We start from the raw sequence: 19,028 nt of genomic DNA, 5'->3' as shown, positions 1-19,028 counted from the left end.
CTGAGGAGTGCACAGTGAGATGCAGTGACAAGAGGATATGTCACTGTCATATCCATTGGGTTCCTGAGCACACTGCCTGTTCAGCTTCTTGAATCATTTAACCCTCAAGCTGAAGAAGAGCAGCTTCCTTTTCTCTTATTAGAACTCTTAATTTTGATGGAGCCATCAAGAATTTCCTGTGCTTACACTTCTACTTCTCTAAGGTAGTACATGTTCTGAGGTGAGCCACAGCAAGTCAAAAAACTGCATTATTATGGATTCCTGTAACACTCATAATGTTGATGGGGGTGTGGGATTTTGGATCTTTTTGCCCTTGTGATGAGACTGTAGCTTGATCAGACAACTGTGGTGCTAACCTGCAATGTGCAGCTTCTCTGAAGGCAATGATGTATTTTTCCTATCACTCCTTTCAAATACCTGTTCACTGTGTTTTACATTCTAGTTTAAGAAAAATAGATTATCTTTGAGATGCTCCAGTGAACACTGGTTTGGGCATGTATGTACATCTACGTTAGAATTGTGTTCTTTTTCAAAGTTGCTCCAAAGTTTGTATGAAGGTGGCTAAAAGTAGTGTGATACCCTGTTTTTTCTTTTTCTCTTTTTGCTTGTTACAGGCCTGTTTAGTGTTCTCTCCAGGTTAAATAGTTTATGCTTGTTCTGAATGGACAGTATCAAAATATCAATGCTGTGAATACTAGAAGGATTATTTTTTAATATTTCTCAAGTCTGTGGTGTTGTAACTAAAGGTACATTGTAGCTTTTACCTCTCCACACACCTTGCTCTTCTTTTTTTCCCAAAATTTGGTTTGTTTTAAACCTGCAGAATTGTTAGTATGCAGGAGAAAAGTGAGGTGAAGTAGCCTAAGATTTGTTTTAAAACTGACTTAAACAGGTAAGTTAGATATTTTATTTCAGATGTGAGTGGCTTGTTTCAGTTTGGGTTATGTAAACTGGGAGTAGGTGTAACAGGTTTAAGGTACACTGAATGATAAGTCATCCTTAAATTGAAGTAGGTGTCTGTGTGTGCAATTTTCCATTTGCTAAATCAAATAAAATTTTATTTATTTTCTTAAAGCAAATAGATTAGAACAGGAGAGATCTTCCCTGGTTTCAGGTTGTGTTTTTGTTAAAGTACAATCCACTTTGGTTCTGTATAGTCTGATGCTTGACCTGGCAGGCACCCAGGATCCAGAAGGTGAAAGGAAACACAGTAGGTGATATCACAACAAACTGCCAAATTGATGGTAGAGGGAAATTCCATTTTTGTTGTAGATTGTATTAAAATTTCTTATTACAGTGAAGGCAGGGACAGTATCCAACAGCTGTTATGCTCAGCTACCACAGAACCTGTGGGGTAGAGAACCTCCTCTCAAGCCCCTGAGGCCTCCCAGTATTAGGGAAGGCTTGTTCCTACCTGAGACAGGAGCTGAGGTGACACTTGGTAATAAAATAAGACTTAGTGTAATTTTAAGAATGAAACTTACTTTGACTTTCAAACAGGTGACAAAAAGTCAAGTGGAGTGGTACAAGCTGCCTGTTGATGTTTCCTGTGTGCCAAATCTCATTGGACCATCTCCTACACAGGTTTTTGCATCATTGTGTTAGTATCAGAACAACTGTCAGAGAAGACTGTACTTCTGTCCTGTGAAGGACCTGATAGAAAGACTGAAAATAAGAAATCATATTCTATTTTTTAAAGATTATCTGAAGTTTACATGTTTTAGAGGAGCCACTACAGTCTCAGAGTCTCTATCATCCAGAAACATTAGGCACAGAAACACCTGTTCCTACAGGAGGTGAGAAACAGAAACCCTTTTGCTATGAGCCTTCTACTTTCCTTAGCCACACAACTCTTGTAAGAAATGACAAAGCCAAGGCATGTGACAAACATGATTTTAATTACTGATGCCACTGACTATGCCAGGAAATGGTGCTGGTTCTGGAAGCAATAAAAAAGCAGCAGGCTCCTCTGCTTATATTTGTATTTAAAGAGGATTTTTCTCCTTCTTCCATGCCTTCAGAATTCTGCTGACATCACTTGGGCCTCTGTACATGGTCTGGCTAAGAGGACACTTTCTGACTTCCAAGAAAAACAGATGGAAATTCAAAAAGCTTGCATCTGGCCTGTTACCTCATCCTCGGCCACCTGGGCTGCTTGAGAGTCATCAGGGCATTCCCAGTTACATTTTGCTTGCTATATAATAAATTAAATGACTGTCAAAAAAAGAGACATGCACAGAAAGCAGAGAACACTTAAAACTCAAAGAGTTACCATAGAATTACAGAATTATTTGGGCTGGAAGAGATCTTAAAGATCATTTAGTTCTACTCCCCTGCTATGGGCAGGGATCTTACCAATAGATCAGGATGCTCCATGTCCTGTCTAACCTGGCCTTGAGCAATTCCAGGGATGGGGCAGCCACAGCTTTTCTGGGCCACCTCTTCCAGGGCCTCACCACTCTTTTAAATAAAGAATTTCTTTCTTAACACCTAATTGAAATTCCTTTTGGTTTAAAACCCCTTGTCCTATCACTGTCAGTGTACAAAGTCCCTCTCCCTCTTCTTTATAACTTCCCTTTAAGTACTGAAAGGCTTCAGGCTCCCTGGAGCTTGGAAGGAACTAAACTCCAAATAAGCCACTCTCTTTCCTCTACCCCTTCCAGTGAAGGAGGGACAATAAAAGAGAGATTATGGTTTGAAATAACAATTTCCCAGCACCAGAAAGCAGTGGAATGAGACACACAATAACAACAGCTGTATTAATAGCAAAAATATACAAAAGAGAAGGTGTTTTACCCACAAAAGGGTATTCACTATAGGGAACAAAAAAAAACCCATGCTGGCAGATGCTTCCTGTCGATGGTGCCTTTGTCCTGACCATTCTTCTCTCCGGCTCCACGTAGTATTTGGGAAGCAAAGGCAATATGGAGAGGAGAGCTCCCATGGTGAGTGTCCCCCCACAGCCTGAAAACAACAAAAACCAGAGACAAACAACCCCCAGAAGCTCCATTGTTCAAACCAGACTTGTGTAGCCACTTCACTGGGCTTGGTTTTTCTGCAGATGCTTGTGCTGCCACTTCTCCGGTGTCAGAGGGGAAGAAATGTCCCTGCTGGGGACCCAGCTGACCTCGTGCCCCTGGCCCTGCTGGCTCAGCAGCACCTCAGAGCTGTCCCTTCAGCCCCACAGTCTCAGGCCAGAGAAAATGGGAGGGGAAGCAGCAGAGGAGCTAAGGTCACCAGAGCTGGCTGGGGACAGTCCTTCTGCTCTGGCCAGTGAGGCAAGGTGCTGAACTTCCAATTCCAGCCCCCCAGCTTTTCTTGCCCAAAAAACCACAGCCCAGTGTGATGTGTAGAATAAACACACATATGGTCACCCCCATACAGCACTAAACTCCCTTTTCTGTAACCACCACAACTCACAACAACCTGTTCTTCAGGTGTTGAACAGCCTGGGTGTTCAACAAAAGCTCCTTGGATGCACATGGACTATTTGTCATTGCCAAAAAATGCTTCTTTTTCTCAGCTCTTCTTGTGAATTGTGGACAGCCAGGTTTTACTGCTTCCTTCTGCTTTAATCACCAATAGTAAGAGATACAGTGCAGGTTTTTCCCATTCACCCTTCCTAGATAAAAGATTTTTTTTACATGCAGGTAGGAAGGCTGCTATCCTCTGTGTTAAAAACCAGACAAATTCGGCCACAAATTCTATTCAGGAAAGCTAGTTGAAATTTAATTGTGATGACAGTGTTTCTTTTAATCTAGTCACTGATGATCCCTAAATCTTACTATGTAGCACTTTGTAAAAGCAAAGAACAAAGTATTTTAAAACATTGCATACTGACACCATTTCTGCTTCTGTGTTTTGCCACAGAAGTAGCAAAAATAATAATAGTAGCCCCTTGGCATATTATCTTCCTTTGACTGAAGTTTTACTACCTGCTATGGACTTTTTTTCAGAAGACACAAGGGTAACTTAAAAAGGAAAAAAGGAAGGTACAAGTATGTGTCTTTTTTGCAGATGTGAGCTTCCTAACAAACTTAATTGATGAGTCTGCTTAGTGCATTTTCAAAGCATGCTGCCAGAAGTGGTTTTACAGCTGTCTGCTACAAGCATCACGAAAAAGAAGATTAAGCAAGTTCTTTAGTACTTTTTTTACTAAATATCTGTTTATAAGTGGTCTAGAATGGGAGCAAGCTTCTAATAAATTTATTCTATATGATCACATAAAGGTAAATTACACACTACACAGGAATGAATGATATTCAAGGAAGTGCATGATTCTATGGCTGTAATTTGAATTTTTTATAGACAGCCGCAATTCCTAGAATTTGAATATGGTATTAATCTGAAAATGGCTAAACACTCCAACTATCTTGGTATTTGTAGTGGTGCTCTTGTTATCAATTGGAATGTCCTGCTGGGTGCTTGGTGGCAAAACAGATGAATTCACCTGTATTTATTTTCAGTTCTGTGAGCACCACGTGAAATACAGCTCTGCTGCCAAAGTTTCTGGGGAGTGAGCAAGCACTGCACGCTGTGGAGTCCCCGATCTTTCCTTTGCAATTGTACCACGATTTATTTCACTTTCCAAAATATGGTATCTTCCAGTCTCTCCTTGGTTCTTATTTATAAATGTGTTTGCTTTTAAATGTATTTGAAGTGTTTCACAGAAGTACAAATTAGCCAATCTCCTGTGCTGCTTCTGTGGCCAGGTGATGTGCATCATTGTGGAATGCAAAGGTATCATCTGCACATATTTGAGAACAGATGTTCATGCCAACAAAATCTGTTTATCGTTAATTCAGGCCTCAGTACTCTCAAATAACACAAGTCACAGGTAAGATTAACCAATAATTCTTTGATTGAAAGGTTGTTTCTAACATTTTATTCAGAATGTACTTTCTTCTGTGAATGACTATTCCCTGAAAAAGTCAGAACTCCAGTTTTGGTGGAAATGTGTCCTCGCTGGTCACTAAGCAGATTTATTTCTGCTTCAGGTATGGTACAGACAAGAAGAGCTTTGCACTTTATTTGAAGCATTTAAAAATATGTGCAGAATTTATTAGCAATATGTAAAATTCCAGTTGTTACCTCTTTTTTTCTAAGGAGAAACCACTGGTTGTTTTGAGTTACAGGACGTGTACATTAATTCTCTATGTTATGTTTGGGCTAGAAATTAATGACAAGCAGAACTATTCTTTTTATCTTCTTCTAAGATACAGTCAATGGTGACTAGATACAGTCAATGATGCAAAGGTCACTCTTTGATTTATAAATAGATATAAATAGATAGCTTTAGAAATAGTTTGGGGCTTTTCGTGTGTCCTGTTCATGCCTTCAAGTTTGTGATTTTGATGTAATAGTCACTCAGTTCTCATGGTTTAAAGGACCAATAGAGAGATGATTTGAACTAGGAATCAACATAAAAACAGTTCACAATTCAGGCTTTTTATGGCACTTATTTTCTCACAACATAAAATGTATTATTTTATATTTACTTGTATGTAAGTTTATCAAAATGTGTAAGTGTGGCTTGGTGAAAATAATCTGCTATTGTAACCTGCTGAATGAAGAGATGGCTTGTTGTTGTTCACATGCAAAATCGTTTTCTCTTGCATTGAAATCAGAGAGGGGAAAATCACCCTTAACCCACATATTGGTGCATTTTCATTCTATTTTTTGAATAACACTTACTGAAGTAATAAAATATGTGAGGTTTGTAAATGGTTAAAAATGGCATTGCGAAGGTGGTGACTCAAACATGCATTTTCTTTTTTCTCAAGACCAAAGTTAACAGCGTTTGATCAGAGAGACAGATACAGTGTCTGATGTTAAAATCTTTCCAACCTCAGTTACAAAAATAGCACCACAAAGACATCACACTTCCAGCTGCAATGTACATAAAGTTTACATCACCTGAAAGATCAAAGCTGAATGATGTAGGGCTGAAGGTGGTGCAGTCCAGCTGCAAGGTAACAGCTATTTCTAAGTGCAAGTCAACCACAGCTTCTCTCAGTGTTTCCACTGCCTCCCTCAAGCCAATCAGCGTAACACAACTGCAGATGCTGCCGTGGAGCACTGTGCAGCTCAAGATTTTCATGGCTTCCTTTCCCCTGCGTGTAAGGATGGGTGCAGTGGTGAGGCCAGGGATCTGCTTCCAAGGGTGATGGGATCAAATGAGCTCCATCTGTACTTGCACACAAACCCCAGGACTGCTGGGTTTGAGCCAGGCTTTGGGAGGAGCTGCAGCTCCAGACTCAAGAGGATGGCTGCTAATAAGAGGTTGTGAGTGTCACCAGTGACTCTACAACGTGTTACAAATCTCCTTTTTAGCTTCAGATGCTTTTGGAATGCATGTAAATTATGGCTCAGGTAACATTAATGAGGGACCAGAAAACTATTCTGCACTTCTGTTAGAGCTTTTAAATGCAGTACTTCTTAGAAAGAACCACTTCTTAGAAATATCCTTATTTCTAAAGGAAGAAAATCAGCAAACTGTTTTGGAGGGTTTATTATTTTTTTAAGAAATATAAAAAAAAAGGCACTTTTTCTCCAGTGGCTGGGCAATTTACTGCTCTAACACTCAGGTGCTGACACCTGCTCTATTTACATAAATAGGTTCTTGTTCTGTGTTCCAAAAGAAAATTCAAATGTGGCTGATGTGGGCAGTTCAATTTCTAGTTCACCAGAAGATCTCTCAATTCTGTGGACTTGCCAGGATTCTGATATTCACCTTGTTCTTCCTCGGGGAAGTGGCAGCTGCAGGCATCATCTTCCTGAACTGACTGTTCAGGTGTGTGCACTGAAGAAAAAACAGATTCACAGAATCAGCTGGGTTGGAAAAGACCTCTGAGACCATTTAGTCCAACCTTTGACCATACACGTTGTAAACCAGACCAGAGCTCTGAGTGCCATGTCCAGTTGTTTCCTGAACACCTCCAGGGACAGTGACTCCACCACCTCCTGGGTAGCCTGTTCCAGTCTTTAACAACCCTTTTTGGGAAGAAATTCCTCCTCATCTCCAAGCTGAACCTCCCCTGGTGTAGCTTAAGGCTGTGTCCTCTTGTCCTGTCACTGGTTGCCTGGGAGAAAAGACTGATCCCCATCTGGCTACAGCCACATTTCAGGGAGTTGTAGAGGGCAAGGTCTCCCCTGATCCTTTTCTTCTCTCTTGACTAAACAACCCCAGTTCCCTCAGCTGCTCCTCAAAGACTTTGCCTTCTAGATTCTTCCCCAGCTTTGTTACCCTTCTCTGGACTCACTCCAGCACCTCAGTGTTTCTTGAAGTGAGGGGTCCAGAACTCGACAAATGTCCCCTTTCTGTTTCATTTATTCAGCCATCTTATTTCATCATCCCTCAGTCACAAATGCAGGATGTCAGAAAGAAAAAAAATCTTCCAAGTTATTCTATAATCTGAAATTATTCCTCTACAGCATGTATATCTGATAAAACTAATTTATCATACTTTGTTTTCCCTAATTCAGCAGGGCCTCTGGTGCTCTGTTTGTCATGGCAATGAAAGGAACACCAGCATGAAGGACATAGATTTTTGGACTGCTATGGTCTTCTGTATTTAGAGTTACACTAGAAGACTCAGACCTTATCCTTAGAACATGGGAAAATAAGAGAAAGGGAGAGAGAACCACCCCCCCCCCAAAAACAAACCAACTATAAACGACATTGAATGGAATCGGCTTCATCTTTGTGCTGAACTCTTGGGCTTGCCCAGGACTTATGAGCTCTCAGAGGACAGTGCTGGATTCAGGCTGACTCTGCACCTGTGTAGCAGCACACCCTGACTGATGTCCCTCTCCTGCTGCAGCCAGAGCTCCAGGACACTCACTCCAGGCCATGTGTCCTCTCTGTGAGCAGAGAGAACTCCCAAGTGTTACAGCCACACAGGCCAAGGATGATGCTTGGAAGTCATAAACTGAACTGACCTTTCACTGGAGCAGCTGAGTTTTTTCATCTCTCACAAATAGTTCACTTTAAGCATAAGCATGCACTTGACCTAACACCCACAGTGCTTTCTGCAATAAAAATTCCAAAACTGTTTCCTTTCCAGTTGCTTCTGACTTACAAGACCAAAAAAAAAAAAAAAAAACAAAAAAAAAAAAAAAAAAAAAAAAAAAAAAACAAACAAACAAACAAAAAAAACCCAAAAAAACCGAAGTTATTGCAACTATTTTTGTAGGGCACTTAACCTGGATTCCTGACTTCTGTCTGGTTTCAAAAAGAAAAACTGAAGAACGTATTTATCTTACTTTTCCTGAAGACAGTGTGTAGTTTCTTTTTCTGCCAGACACTGAAGCAGATGCACAAAGGCAGCAGAAACACTATGCACGACAGCCCAGCCACAGCGAGAGAAATCCTGATCATGTCTGTCTGAACATCCTTCCCTAGGAAATAAATAACATTCTCTAAGAGTATGAACAGAACAAGGTTCTACTGCCCTTGAATTGGCTGAAAACTTTGTCTCCCATTCTTCTTCTGGATCATCTGCAACACTGGAAATGCATAGAAGGACTTCTGCTTTAAATGGAAGGTGAATGAGCTACAGTATGTTTCAGTAGGTCACAATTCTTTACGTCCATAAGCAATATTACACAATGGCTCACCTGGCACAGTGATAGAAAATGGAATTTCCAGAGATGTTGTAGGTAGAGTAGTGACTGCAGTGAAATTAACTGAAGCGTCTTTGCAAATGACATCTTTTGCTGGAGTTCCAGGCTCCAGGACTTGGTTTCCAGAGCACCTGAAGGACATTGACAGCAAAATGGGGAAAAGAAAAAGAAATTTAAAATTCCAGTCAAGTGTAAGAGCTGTAGCTTTTTTTTTTAGTTTACTTACATTGTCCAGTTTTTACAGGAGCCATTGGGCTGATCATTAAAGGTTCCGTAGCGGCAAGCCTGGCAACCTTCAACAGACAAGGATAGGTAAAATTGCACATTAACATTTAAAATGCAACATATGAAACATTGGTTTTGCCTGCTTGTACAATGTCAAAATTACTACTTCATAAGCTGCTCTGAGTATGCAAGGCAAGTCTTTGCCTGTCAGCTACAGACCAGTACAGTACTTGGCTAAAAAAACCAGTTAATTTGGCACAAAATGCCACAAACCATGCCTAACTCCAGAGTTCCCAGTTCAGTTTCTCTCATGCTGGCGGCCAAAGAGCTGCCATGCAAAGGGAACTAACTGGTGCATGATTTGAGCTGTAGTAGGTCCCAGAGTGTGGTGGGTTTTTCTGCTCCTGAGCTTACTCCACACACCATGCAAAGTGTTTAGCAGCAGTGGCAGCTCTTATCTTGCGAGGTCCTTCCTCTTATCTGCTTCTGCACCGTGCAAGAGGCAGTGCAGAGTGTCTGCTGCAGGATGCAGAGGGGCTTTCAGCTGCTGGGAAAAGGTGATCCTACCGTTCCTGGTGCTCTCCCGGCCCACGCCACAGCTCCGGGTGCAGTAGGTGCAGCCATCACCGCCGCAGCGGTAGCCCTCCTTGCACGTGCATTCAGCATCACTTGTTGAGGAACACCTTTTCGAATACTGAAATAGTCCTGCAAGGGGAAAACCAGTTTAAGGCTACAGCGTGCCCGGCGTGGTGCAGCAAAGGCTCGGATATTGGCTCGCACAAGAACCAGGCTGGCGGCTCCAGCGAGAAGCCCCGCAGACGCGCAGCGTCATTTGGCCGGGCAGGTGCCAGCCCGGGCACGTCGTTGCCACGGGAGGTCACAGCAGGGCTGGTGGCATCGCCGCCGGTACCTTCGCACTGCCGACACAGCCTGCAGCCGCCGCGTCCCGCCGCGCTGGAGAAGGTGCCGGCCGGGCAGGGCTGGCAGGACGCGCCCGCTCCCCGTCCGCAGTCGGCGCTCGCTACGAACGTACCTGCGGGCCGAGACACAGCGGTCACCGCGGGCCGCGCCCCGCGCCCGCCCCGCCCCGGCACGGCCCTTACCCGCCGGGCAGTGAGCGGCGCACGGCAGCGCGGCCGCGGACCCCGGGCTCAGCGCCAGCGCCAGCAGCGCCGCGGGCAGCAGCGCCCGGCCCGGAGCCATGGCTCGGAGCGGCTCGGAGCGGGGCGGCGCGGCCGGCGGGACTGCGCGCGGGACTCCCGGCACCGGCCCTTAGCGGCCGCCCCCGAGGGGTCTGCTGCGTCATCCCGGGGCGGCGGGGAAACCCCCGCCCGGCGGGACTTTCCGGACCCTCCCAGAGGCGCGACCCCTCAGCTCTGCCGGGCAGCGCCCGCAGAGCTCTCTCAGCGATGCCGGTCAGCGGTCGCCCTTTTCACCACTGGGGCTTCCCGGTGAGTGCCGCGTGGAATCCCCGGGAGGTGAAAGGCGAGAGGCGGGGCTGGCAGACCGCAGCCGTGCCGGAGCTACTGAAACCACATGGGCACCGCAGGGAACGGCGGAGCGGAGCGGAGCGGAGCGGAGCGCCCCGGCCGTGCGCGTGTGGAACGCCCGCCCGCGGGAGCGCGGAGCGCGCACCGGCCCGCACGGGAACGGCGCGGCCCCGCCCCCTGCGGACCCTCGCAGCCAATCCCCTGCCTGGCCCCGCCCCCTGCACATCCCCGCAGCCAATCCCCGGGCGCGGTCCTGTCCCTGAGCCGGGCCCGGAGCGCGGGCAGGAGCGGACGCGGTGAGCGCGGAGTTACGGCTGGACGGAGAACGTGTCTTCCGTGTGTGTGAGCGCTGCGCAGCTGGGTGCTGACTTATAGCTGAGAAGCGAACGTATCTTCCGTGTGTGTGAGCGCTGCGCAGCTGGGTGCTGACTTATAGCTGAGAACGTATCTTCCGTGTGTGTGTGCCGGGCACACCGGCAGGCAGAGCAGGGACCAGCCTGTCCAGGGCTCTGAGCGGAGTCCGCTGTGCGCAGCACACAAAGCGCCCCGTACCGGGAGCTGAACCCCGCACCGATCCCAGCAGAGCCCTCAGTGAAGTCCTTCCCCGTGACCGGCTCTCCTCCCCTGGCCTTGAGCTGCTCTGCCGGAGCTCTCGTGAGCCCGGCACCCAGGAGCCAGACCGGGCCTGCCAGCACCTGCGAGCAGGCTTTTACACAGCAGAGCTTTGCAGCCCTAAAGGTCCCTGTTAACATCTCTGTCTGTCCTCCAAAACACCGAAACCAGGGGCAACATCATCCCTGAGCCACAGGCATTCCCTGTGCACCTGTGAGCCTGGGGAAACAAGCGTCGGGCAGACGCTTCGGGCAGAGGGCGGATTGGAGCAAGGCTCGGCTCTGCTCGCTCCGTGCGGGGCTGCCCGAGAGGCGGCGGCAGCAGCAGCAGCTCCGTGTGCGGTCGCACCGCCGGAGGAGGTGACTCTTGTCTCGGTGGGGGCACCGGAGCGCTCTCTGCGTTCCGAGAGACCGTGAGAAAAGCGGAGAGCGTCGGCAGCGGCGGGGCGGTGCCGGGGCAGAGCGCGGGCGGGCCCGGGGCGGAGCGCCCCAGAGCCGCCCGCGGCCCCGCTGAGGTGAGTTGTGGCCGCGCTGCTGCGGCCGCCGCGGGCCCGGGCCGGAGAGCCCTGGGCGGAGAGCCCCGGCGGGCGGGGGTGTCGGTGTGGGCGGAGGGTTCGGCGCTTGGGCCGGGCCGGGCGCGGTTGCGGTGCCCAGGCGGCCGCGTTGCAGGGCCCGAAGCCCCGCCGTGCCCGCGCGGAGGCCTCGGCCCGGCCTCGGCCCGTGCTGTCCCTGCTGCGGGGAATGGCGCCGTGTCCCGGACGAGCAGATGAAAACGGGGGAATGCGGCCTTTCCGCCCGCGCTGCTGCGCCTCCAGCCGTGCCCTGCCTGTGAATAGCGGGCTCCGTGGTCGGGGCACTGAAGGGTGTGATTTTTGTGCAAAGCCACCCCTGTTAGAGTTTCTGAATCAGCGCGAGTCACCATCTCCGGAAAGGCACGTGTACCCACGCAGGGCTCTACGTTTGGCTGATAGGTTTGAGGCGGCCTTAGCTGGCACTGAGGAGCAAATGGGAGACTGGCATTTACTATGTGTAGGTAGCTTGTTAAATGATTTGTTAAATTAAGTTGCTGTTAGGTCTGTGTAACTCAGTTCTGCCTTCTCAAAAACTGTCTTTCCATAGTAGTGGGACAACCATTGACATGTGCACCCACATGAAGAACAGTACTAATGCTCAAGAATTTGGCAGTGTGGTACAATAAATATCTAAAGGCACTATGGAGAGACTGCATTTTGCAAAACTAGGAGAAAGAGTAAAGGTTTCAGGATCAGGTGCCTGTTTTCATCTAAAGAATTAATGAAAGACAGGGGTGCAAGCTGTGATCTAGATTATTTTTCTTCAATAAAAAGCAAATGCAGCATTTCTGCATGGTGGCTACTCAGATAGTTTATTGCTAGTCAAATCCATATGAAAGTTTTGCAGAATCACTGTGTACCCTCAAGCTATTAAGAAAGACTAGGTTGTTCTGAAGTTATTACTAATACCTGTGATTTGGCTGTACTTGATCAGTGGACTTTGCATTGACAGTACATAAAGCTGCCCTAAAAATAGGATTTGACCCAGTGAATTATTCTGCTTGGGCTGGTCCAGCATGCTGTGGGGTGTTGTGCTGTATATTACTGCACCCTAGAAATAACATTCTAAAGGAGGCTGCCACTAGGGAGAAACCTGAAAACAGGTGGAGTTGAAGCAGGGTGAGGATGCTTATATTTTATGTAAGCACCTAAACATGTATCACATTTTACAAAGAGCTCCCAGGCACTAGGTGCAGTTCTAGATGGAAGGTCCCTGCATAGGACAGAAATCTCTGTCTTACAGAGTAGTAACCTGTGAAATATCTCCTCACATCACAGGTGCTTTCACAGACTTCTCTCAGACCTGTATGAGTTAGTGGGTATTTTACATGATGTAAAGTTATTTTAACTTAACCTTCAAATGGAAATTTGGCCATTCACCTCAACTTGAATTTAGAAATTAAAAAAAAAAAAAGTCTTAAGCCTGGTTTGTTCCATTTGCTAAATCCTGTGGTCTGCTCCCCCATCACACATATGCACATGTGTTTCTTCCCCCACAACGTTGCAAAATAACCCAGAAAATCTGTTGGTGAGATTTTGCAGGGGCACTGGTCGACTCACTGTTAAGTCACAGGAAACTCCTCATGCAGCACGCTGGGTGGAAACTAAAAACCAGATGTGAGGTCAAAGCTCATGCAAGCCCTTTTTGTAAGTGCTGACCTGGGTAGGAGTCAGTCGTCTCGGAATGAGTGAGGGTGTGCAAATTGAAAACAGCTCTGCCACCCACCCTGAACCCCTCTCTCTGACAGACACAGGTCATGATTAAGGTCTTGATTAGGAGGCTTCCTTGAGAGGAAGCCAAGCTGCTTCCTCTTCTGGTGCTGATGTGCTGTGCCTCCCACTTGCACAAGTGCCTTAATATTTTAATATCATAATGCGTTCTTTTTAAAAAGCTCCTTAGTTAAACAGGATGGCTGTGCATATTGATGTAAGCCAGTGAATTTTGAGGTGGTTTAAATGAAAGACCATGCAAAAGTACAAGTTACTGTTCATTTTCAACATAAGGAAGGATTCATACGAGAGGATTTGCCTTCTAACCACGTTGTCTTTTTATCTCCCTCAGCCCCTTCCTTCACAACCATCTCCCTAATAGCAGCCCCTCAAGCCATGGCCTCCAAGAGAGCGTTGGTGATTCTGGCTAAAGGGGCAGAGGAGATGGAAACTGTAATCCCCACTGATGTTATGAGAAGAGCTGGGGTGAGTATGCAGACAGTGAATAATCTTTGTGTGTGCCTGGTCAAGGGGAAATGACTGCCTCAAGTGGATGTTCATTTCCAGGAATTCAGTGTGTGCTCTGTGAAGTAAAAATTTACCCTCATCACCTTACTGGTTAGCAAATATTTGTGTCATGCACCTAATGAGCATGCCTGACAACTGACATTTATTGGTAACCTTTCAAAGTACAAGTCTGATGTGGACTAGAGCAAATATTTCAAGTAAATCCTACTCTGTCAGAAAACACAGCTACTTCCATGTATAGTAACTGCAAGTTCCTCTTTTGTAGGGGTCTGAAAAGCTCAATACATTACAGCTCATGACATTGCTTAGCTTTTCTTGCACTACTTTTGAAATTCAGTTATTAACTACAGTTCTGGCTGTTGGGATTCCTTATGCTGTTTGTTACTCTTGCAGTTGTAGTAGCACACAGTTATCATCTCATTGGGAATGAAAAGAATACTTTAAATAAACACACCAACCTCACTTATATAGAAATTACTAAAATAAAAATTACCTTCTCCCACCACTTTTGTCATTCCATCACTGTGCTCCCCATTTTGGCTGTCATAAGAGGAGCAAGCTCTCAGTGCAGCTTTGTTTGTTCTGTGTACTACTTAAGAACTAACATAGAAGAAAAATGCCCTAAATTCTTGTTTTGTAATAATATACTTGTTCTCCTGTTAGATCAAGGTGACTGTTGCAGGCCTAACAGGAAAAGAACCAGTGCAGTGCAGTCGAGATGTCTTCATTTGTCCTGATGCCAGTCTTGAAGATGCCAGAAAAGAGGTTGGTCATCACCCTTCTCTGATATAATGGCCAGCATAGTCTCTCTCACAGTTTCTGAGGTGAATTTGGGAAGCTTATGCATTACCTTTGTACACATAGATTGCATGTTGTGTTAACTCTGTGTAGCAGTGAATTACAGAGCAGTGGATTACATCCCACTGTGCTCCCCTTCAGTGATATGCTGCTTCATAGCCTGCTAGGCTCAGACAGATTTCTTAGTTCTGCCCAGGTGTTTGATTTTCCAAAGGGCCAGTCACAGAGCTCTATTTTCCCTGTTAGTTAGCTTGACAAAGTTGATTTGAGCCAACTCAAAAGCTCTGATGAGAAGCTAAATAATGTTATAGTTAGACCTGTACAGTAAGGTTGGAGCAAAACCACTTGTCTTTACAACACAAGCACTGTCACTTGCTGAAGCTTTTAAGTGCACTAGGCTTAAAAGTCAGTTCTGTGAGGGACTTAATTGATAATAGGCTTTTCCTGGAACAGGAAATAGTATTTTTTTTTTCATAATTGGAACTGGTTTTCTGATCATAAAGTGTTGTTCAGTGAAAGAAAAGGTAGATTTCTTCACTTTCCACTTGAATCAGCTGCAGTGGTCTTCAAACAGCGTAATGTATGTAAAGAGTGTAATGTATATATCAGCCTGTATTCAACAGAACAGTTTTATCTTTGTTTAGGGGCCTTATGATGTTGTGGTCCTGCCTGGAGGGAACCTTGGGGCTCAAAACTTGTCTGAGGTAAAGTTCTGGCATTTTAAAAATTCATGGGCGTTCTCATGAGTAGTGGGGTGGTCAGCACTTGTTTAGTAATCCTGCATATTCAGTTCAGCATCTAAAAATTCTCTTCTGAGTGAATCAGTAAACTAATTGTTAATGGTCTTAAGCCTTCTTGTGATTATATAGGTGGGAGAGCTGGGTAAATTCTTGGCCACAAGTACCTAGTAAAACAGAATAAAAGTGGAAAGGTATTGTGCATTATGGGAAGATCTCTGTTCATATTCATATGAAGATGAAACAGTTACAAATGAAGATTTGTTGCTGAGACACAAGACTATCCAAACCCTAGGGACTCTGCTGCCTTGCAGAATTCTGTCTCTGGTGCAGAACTGTTGCACTGGTGGTATGAATTCCTTGTGGAAGGCAAGCAGACAAACAAATTGATCTATCAAACAGGGTTTAAGTTGTATCACAGAGTTTGTAAGACATGGAGTATGAGACAAATATCTCATATAAATCTTCTTAAAAAATGATAGTGACTGTCTGGAGGTATCTTATGAATACTATTTTCTGTTAGTCCTGTATTTTCAAACAACTTTTTATGGCCATGGGTTAACCAGCTTTCATGTGGGTCAAATGCTTCCTTGCAGTTCCTTCTGTTTTCCTTCCTCTTTCCTTCTGGGACAAGTATGTCTTGGTTTCAGTTTTTCTCCTTTTTAATGTTCTCATTACCCTCTGTCCTGGGGCAGGGAGGAAAAATTCCACTTGGTTTTCTGTACAAAACATGTTTATGAAATTTCAGTATAAACTGTTTCAACCATGCTTCAAATAACCAACTCCAAACAATGACTTGTGATGTTTCTTCATACAGTCTGCTGCTGTGAAAGACATTTTGAAGGACCAGGAAAGCAGAAAAGGCCTGATTGCTGCAATATGTGCAGGTGGGTTAACAAAGTGTCTTGCTTTGTAAATAATTTGGATATTTTGAAGGAGCATGAAGAGTGTCCTTAGAAATCTATGTTCCTGTAATTTAGTACCAAGAATTTATTCATATATATATATATATATATATATATACACACACACATATATAGACCTTTCAGCATCTGATTTTTTAAATAAATTTAATAGCAGAGAAATCTCTAAAATAATTGTGAACATTTATCCTGCAAGTTCAGGTTGTTACCTAGTTCCTTCCAATCAGTTGTGTTACTGTCTTTAAAATAAAAAGTGAAAGGTAGTGTGCTAGGATTTTTTTTTAAGTGTGTGCTTATTCTGGTGATCTTTCTGCAAGTGTACAGCACTAGCAGAATATCATTGCTGTAAATTTGTCTCACATTACCACTCCTGCCCTTTAGCTTCAGAAAGAAGACCAGAAATATAGAATTACAGTCTCACCCTTCCTGAGCTGCAGCAAAAATGGACTTGGTTTGAGGAGAGGGTTTTCTGCTTACATACTCTGCACAGCTTGGTATCCAGATCATGAACTTTGTAAGATTTGTGTTTCAAAAAGCAAGGTGAAAAATTGCCAATACTGAAATTGCAAATACTGCAACTGAAGGCTGGTCTAAGGAGCTGAAGCTGAGAGTGAGGAGGGAGATGATGAATGCATAAAAGGCAGTCAGAGTGTGTTCCAGGAGGGGATTTTCACTTTTGTTTTTTGGTACAATCCTGGAGGGGTTTTCTGCTTTTCTTCCTCATTTAGGTGGTAGGCACACAGAGCTGTGAACATTCCTCAACTTGGCAATGATGCTCTTCTGCTTCTTTATCTGTGTCTCTTGCAGAACAATCCAAATTCACATCTGCCCAGTAGAGGCCTTTGCTTGTAAGCAGGATGATTCTTAGAGCTCATTCCAGCTGAACACAAAAGAGGCTATTTCCTGTACTAAATACAGAATTAAACAAATGAACAAAAATGAAACTCATGTCAGACAAATCCTGCCTTCAGTTTCTTTTAGAATTCCCATAAGGATTTCCTGTCTGATGACTTAGCACTTCTTGACACTAATTCTTTACTCAATTCAGGCTAAGGAGGAAGTATGAAAAGAAAAGAGAAACTCTTGAAACCAAAAACTGAACAGTGAGTCCATGATCTGTCCAAAATACTGCTTGGCACACAACTGCAGCATGTAGAGACTTGCTCAAATGAAATGCTATCTGTTAAGTCTCTAAATTCAAGGTTTAACAAGGTTGTAAAGTAATTGTAGGTAATTAATGTTCAGATTGAGATTCAGACCTTTTGTTTCTTAAGCAGTTTTAAATAAAATGTCTGGAAGTGGGTTGTTTTTCACTCCCTCAAAGGCAGCACAGTCATGGGTGGGACATCAGTGTAAGCTGTAATGTGAGAGCTTTTTGATTCAGAGACAGGGCTGGCATCAGTGTTTATAAAAAGTAGTCTGTCCACAGTGAGCTTTGACCCCTGGGAGTCCTAATGCCCAAATGTCTGTTCTTTAAGTGTAGCAGAAGGCAATTCCTCACTGGTGCAACTTTGTGTTCTTTACAGGTCCTACAGCCCTTCTGGCCCATGGGATTGGGTATGGAAGCAAAGTCACGACACATCCTTTGGCCAAAGACAAAATGATGAATGGAGGTATGTTTCTGTCCAAACCCTTCTCAGATTTTCTTTTTTTTTTTTTTTTTCACCTGTTTTAAAAAAGCTTAAAAAAAGGAAAATAGCTTTTTTTTTCTTATTTTTCTCTCTGAATTGAGTCTATATCACCAGAAAATAGAGGGCTGTACTAAAATTCTCATCCTTGAGGGAATCCTGCTGCTGCTGTCATGTTAGGAGCATTTATTGCCTTATCCTCTTGAGGCTGAGCCATCTCTTGCCCCTTGGTTCTTTGCCTCAGTGGTCCCAACAGCAAACTCTGGGAGCACCTTTCCTGCTCTCCTCTGAGTAATGCTTTGTTTCTGTGGCAGCTGATGGCTCCACACTTCTTTCTCCAGCCTAAGGGAAGGGATGGTGAAATGCTAGGAAGGTCACTCTGTGAGCATTAATGAGGCTGGAGGTGAGCAGATGGGCTCCCCCAGTATCTGCTGCATGCATTTGGAAAAAAAAGAACTTTGTGAACAGCTCCACAAAAGCAGTCTGACTTCCAGAAGTAACCTCATGGGAGCTGATGGGCTCAGTGAGCATTTCTCGAGGAGCTTTTAGAATCAGAGGGGCATTCCCACACCTTGGGAATGAGCTCCCTGTTCTTCCCTGAGGACAGCAGGCAGGGATGAGCTGCTCAGAGGCAGTGCTGAGCTCCTTGTGCTCTGTGGCAGCTGTGGAGGACACGGTGCTGGACACTGACCCTGTTCCTGTTGTGTGTTCCCCCAAGCACACTACTCCTACTCGGAGAGCCGCGTGGAGAAGGACGGGAACATCCTCACCAGCCGTGGGCCTGGCACCAGCTTTGAGTTTGGCTTGGCCATTGTGGAAACACTGCTGGGCAAGGAAGTGGCTGAACAGGTGAAGGCACCTCTAATACTGAAAGATTGAAATCCTGGTGTGGGATAGGCACTAGGACAAATTTAGATAGAGAGTCTTATCCTTTGTAGAATAACTGTAATGTGCACTGTTGTAAATACACTTTAATTGTGGGTGAAATTAGTAACTGTACTTACCTGAACTGGGATACCTTAACAAACCAAAGGTCTTCATTTCTGGAAAAAGATCCTGTTAGCAAAAAGCTTCATCACAAAGAAGAAGCCAGCATCTAAAAATCCTAGTTAGTTCTTGGATGGCATTTAAAAATCACATGGAAAAATGTTTGCTGAGTAAATAAAAATGGAGCATCCCTA

General features: G+C 44.8%; 2 protein-coding genes across 4 annotated transcripts; one reads left to right on the top strand and one right to left on the bottom strand.

Annotated features, from left to right (window-relative positions):
* Nucleotides 1–6,495: 6,495 nt before the first annotated feature.
* Nucleotides 6,496–10,054, bottom strand: TNFRSF9 (TNF receptor superfamily member 9). Its single transcript, XM_053962990.1, has 7 exons — nt 9,954–10,054; nt 9,761–9,883; nt 9,418–9,555; nt 8,852–8,918; nt 8,620–8,756; nt 8,266–8,400; nt 6,496–6,802 (listed from the first exon to the last, which is right to left on the bottom strand). Exons 1-7 carry the CDS (start codon nt 10,051–10,053, stop codon nt 6,678–6,680), a joined length of 825 nt encoding a protein of 274 aa, XP_053818965.1. The 5' UTR covers nt 10,054; the 3' UTR covers nt 6,496–6,677.
* Nucleotides 10,055–10,217: 163 nt separating this feature from the next.
* On the top strand, nt 10,218–19,028 carry PARK7 (Parkinsonism associated deglycase). 3 transcript variants are annotated; one of them, XM_053962988.1, is made up of 7 exons: nt 10,218–10,301; nt 13,586–13,719; nt 14,425–14,526; nt 15,204–15,263; nt 16,114–16,183; nt 17,746–17,832; nt 18,566–19,028. In XM_053962988.1, the coding sequence occupies exons 2-7, from the start codon at nt 13,630–13,632 to the stop codon at nt 18,724–18,726; spliced, it is 570 nt and encodes a 189-aa protein (XP_053818963.1). In that variant the 5' UTR covers nt 10,218–10,301; nt 13,586–13,629; the 3' UTR covers nt 18,727–19,028. The 3 variants fall into 3 exon arrangements, with proteins under 3 accessions (XP_053818963.1, XP_053818961.1, XP_053818962.1); XM_053962986.1 differs by lacking the exon at nt 10,218–10,301 and adding an exon at nt 10,551–10,636; XM_053962987.1 differs by lacking the exon at nt 10,218–10,301 and adding an exon at nt 10,707–11,466.

Source organism: Vidua chalybeata, chromosome 22 (genome assembly GCF_026979565.1).
Source record: "Vidua chalybeata isolate OUT-0048 chromosome 22, bVidCha1 merged haplotype, whole genome shotgun sequence".
In the NCBI taxonomy this organism is placed as follows: domain Eukaryota; kingdom Metazoa; phylum Chordata; class Aves; order Passeriformes; family Viduidae; genus Vidua; species Vidua chalybeata.
This window is presented reverse-complemented; position numbering and strand designations above follow the sequence as displayed.